The 3654-nt window shown below is 54.2% G+C and overlaps 1 protein-coding gene across 1 annotated transcript in view; it reads left to right on the top strand.

Moving 5' to 3' along the window:
- The window catches only part of LOC104076480 (mannan-binding lectin serine protease 1-like), a 25944-nt gene extending 22757 nt beyond the window's left edge, over nucleotides 1-3187 (top strand). Inside the window, 1 exon segment of the mRNA XM_009577366.1 lies at nucleotides 2292-3187. Coding sequence (XP_009575661.1) covers nucleotides 2292-3187 — 896 coding nt within the window.
- The last annotated feature ends 467 nt before the right edge of the window (nucleotides 3188-3654 follow it).

Below are 3654 nucleotides of genomic sequence, written 5' to 3'. Positions count from 1 at the left end.
GCATTCCCCTGGGTTTCTTGGCACACTGAGCAGGAGCTGGACAAGCAGCTGGATGGTCTGGAAAGTGCTGAGTGAGCTCACGGGGCACGGTGAGGCTGCAGGATTACTCATTTGGCCTTTCTGCTTCTGAAGTGGTGTGGATCCAGCGAAATCACTCCAGAAACAGAACTGCAAAGTGAGGAATTGCAAAGGGCAGGCTGGCTTTCAAGCTACCTCCTTGTCCCACCTACCAGCTCAACTGTACAACAACCCTTTAAGTCACAGCCTTGTTTTACTGCAATCCAGGCTTGGCAGAAATCGTAGCATCTGCCAGGTCTTTGAGATAGCAGAAGGATCCCTCCACTTGCCTTCCCTAAGGAATCTGGTAGCACCATTGTCCCCATCTGGACCACAGATCACATAGTTGTAAACCAAGACTAAGCACTTCTTAGAGTGCTTGAAGTCCCACCCTGGCTCACGTGTTTTGCTCAATCCATGCCTGACTTCAGTGTCAGTAGATCTGGGGTAGCTAACCCTGGATGAAAGCCTCTACGGCCCCATAGTGTGCTATACACAATTCTGACTGTCCATATTCATTCCCAGTGGGCAACAGCTCACTCTTTACATCAGATGAGCCTGTTATTTGCAGGATGAATCCTCCAGCCTCTCTGGAGTAGAGGTCCAACACACAGGACCTTGGCAAAAGCCCACCCTTTTCATCAATGGCTCTCCACCTCCCTTCGTGACAGGCCCACGTGTGCTCCAGCCCTGCCCTGACAGGTACCAAGAGCTTGACCCTTTCCAAGCTCAGTGGAGACTCTTTGGGCCTGAGACCCACCTGGGCTGGTAGCCCGAAGTGTGCCTAGAAAGTGCATGGTCTCATGGCCAAGAGCATTCACATCATGCTTTCACAGCCTCCAGCAACGATGGGGAAGGAGAGGGCAGCTAGGAGGCTACTTTTTGGGAGCAAACTTTTGGGAGTAACTGGGCCTTGACTGCCCATGACCAAATGCAGGATGGACTCCCGCAGAGCCAGGACAGCAGGAGCAGGGAGCTCCCAGCTGTGAAGATGCCTCCTTCCCTGGTCCAGCATGGGGTCTAGCAGCTCAACTTGGTTTTGGTCCTGTCTCATTGCCAGCAGAAGAATGGCCTGTTCTGGGCAAGCTGCCATTAACGGGAGGAGCCACACAGCCACACTCCAGTGTGCATGTGTGCTGGGGAGATGCAAAGGGAGTTCAGACCTTCTGTCCCACCGTGAAGGTACTGCAGGCCCCAAAGGCACAATGATGGATGGTGCTGAGCAATGTGCATTCATCACTGCAAGTAGATTATGCCAAAGGCCTAGCAGTACCTCCTGGGACAGCTGCCTGAAATCCTCCCTTGGGTCTCCCAGGGTGCCATGTGGAAGCAAATGTCAGGACTGGGGTTTCCATGGGCACCAGGGGAAAGGGGGCCCAAATCCTGGAAACCAACAGGTTCTACTGACACATAGACAAGACACTTCTCTAATCTATGCCTCATTGTCCACAGCCACAGAAAGCATGGGACATCCAGAGGGCTTGGTATGGCTATTTTTAACTCTTGAAGAGCTAGAGCCAATTGTCCTGGGGCTGTGAGCAGAGAAAGATGCTCTGTGCTCCAAAAGCATTGCCAGAATAGCTCAGACAGCAGAGAGAGGGGAAGAGCCCGAAGTCATGTAGCAGGTTGGTGACAGAGGCAGCACTAGCACTGAGGTCTCCTGGTCTCATGTCTGAGCCATCAGGCTTAGAGAAACATAGGGTGGCTCCTACTTCACACAAGAAACTGGACAACCCATGCAGGCTTCAGACTAGCCTCTTTGTCCGTGACTAGCTTCTCAAGGGCTGAACAAGGTTACCCTGCCATCCGCATGGAAGAGCAATAGACTGCCCCTTTCCCAGGAGGGCAAACTGCTGCCACCAGAAATGGTTCCACCAGGCAAGGAAGACACGAAAGGAGTTGGAGCTGCCTTTAGGAAGCAAAATCCTTCAGGACAGATGCGTTCCTTTCCCAGACAAACCTCCAAAGACCTGTTAGCACAGGGGATGGGGTGTAATCCCCAGCCTGCTCCAATCTCTGAAGCATACTCTGCCAGGAGAAGGTGAAGATGGCAGAGAGGATGGGCTTTATCCACCGAGAAAAGGAGAAGAGTTGCCTTCTATGGAAAAAAAAGACAAAAGTGACCATGTGGTTTGAAAATAACCAGCTATGTGGCATAATCTACAGGGATGTCCCTTTTCATTTGTTTCCTAGGTAAGTGCTGGGAGTAACTCTCCTATCCTTTTTGTCCCCAGTGTGCGGCCGGCCGGCTCGTCCTCTGCCTGGGATCATCAAGCGCATCATTGGCGGGCGAAATGCAGAGCCTGGCTTCTTCCCCTGGCAGGCCCTGATTGTGGTGGAGGACATGTCCCGGGTGCCCAACGACAAATGGTTTGGCAGTGGGGCCCTGCTTTCAGACTCCTGGGTGCTTACGGCTGCCCATGTGCTCCGCTCCCAGCGGCGAGACAAGACTGTCATCCCCGTCTCCAAGGAGCATGTCACCGTCTATCTGGCCCTTCATGATGTGAGGAACAAGATGGAGGCCGTTAACCGGACAGTGGAGAGGATCATCCTCCACGAGGAGTTTGACATCCAGAACTACAACCATGACATTGCTCTGGTCAAGCTGAAGGAGAAGGTGACCATGGGGAACTATGTCATGCCCGTCTGCCTGCCCCAGTTTGAGCATGAGCTGGAGGGTCCTCACCCTAACACGCTGGGGCTGGTGGCTGGCTGGGGTATATCCAACCCCAACATCACGGTGGACGAGATCATCAGCTCGGGCATGAGGACGCTGTCTGACATCCTGCAGTACGTCAAACTGCCGGTGGTGCTGCATGCAGAGTGCAAGACCAGCTACGAGTCGCGGTCAGGGAACTACAGCGTGACTGAGAACATGTTCTGTGCCGGCTACTACGAAGGTGGGAAGGACACTTGCTTGGGAGACAGTGGAGGAGCCTTTGTCATCCAGGACCCGGGAACCCGGAGATGGGTGGCCCAAGGGCTGGTCTCATGGGGTGGCCCGGAGGAGTGCGGCAGCAAGCAGGTGTACGGTGTGTACACCAAAGTCTCCAACTATGTGGACTGGGTGGAGAAGAAAACAGGCTCTTCAGAGAGATGGACATTTCTGGAGCCGGAGCTGGAGAGATGAGTGACTAAGCAGCCTGCTGCTGCGGCTCCCTTTCTTCTTGTTGTTTTTTAATATGCTCCAGACTCTGGTCTTTCGCAAGCAGTAGCCACGATGCTCAGCGCACGCCAGGCCTTTGCCAGCCCTCCACGTCATTTGTTTCGCTTGGTCCCACGTCCCTTCACTTGCGCTCTTAGGAAATGCTTGCTAGGGAGGTGGGGGAAGGGAGCAAAGGGCGAGATCTCAGCCAGCATCCTCAGCTTGTGCTGCCCATCTCCAAACCTCACCCATGCTCCCGGGGAGCCCCCCTCCAAGTCAGGACAAAGGCACAGCAATGGAGGCAGCATTTCCCTGCCACCAAAGCTTTGGGCCATGCACAGAGAATTGCCTCCATCCCCCATCCGGCTCTCCCGCCGGATCTTCCCTTCAGACTGCAGGAGCTACAGAGGCTACAGACAGTGTGGGAAACCTAGCTGGGCAGGCCTGGACCT

The sequence above is a fragment of the Fulmarus glacialis genome, unplaced genomic scaffold (genome assembly GCF_000690835.1).
Source record: "Fulmarus glacialis isolate BGI_N327 unplaced genomic scaffold, ASM69083v1 scaffold1895, whole genome shotgun sequence".
Lineage (NCBI taxonomy): Eukaryota > Metazoa > Chordata > Aves > Procellariiformes > Procellariidae > Fulmarus > Fulmarus glacialis.
This window is presented reverse-complemented; position numbering and strand designations above follow the sequence as displayed.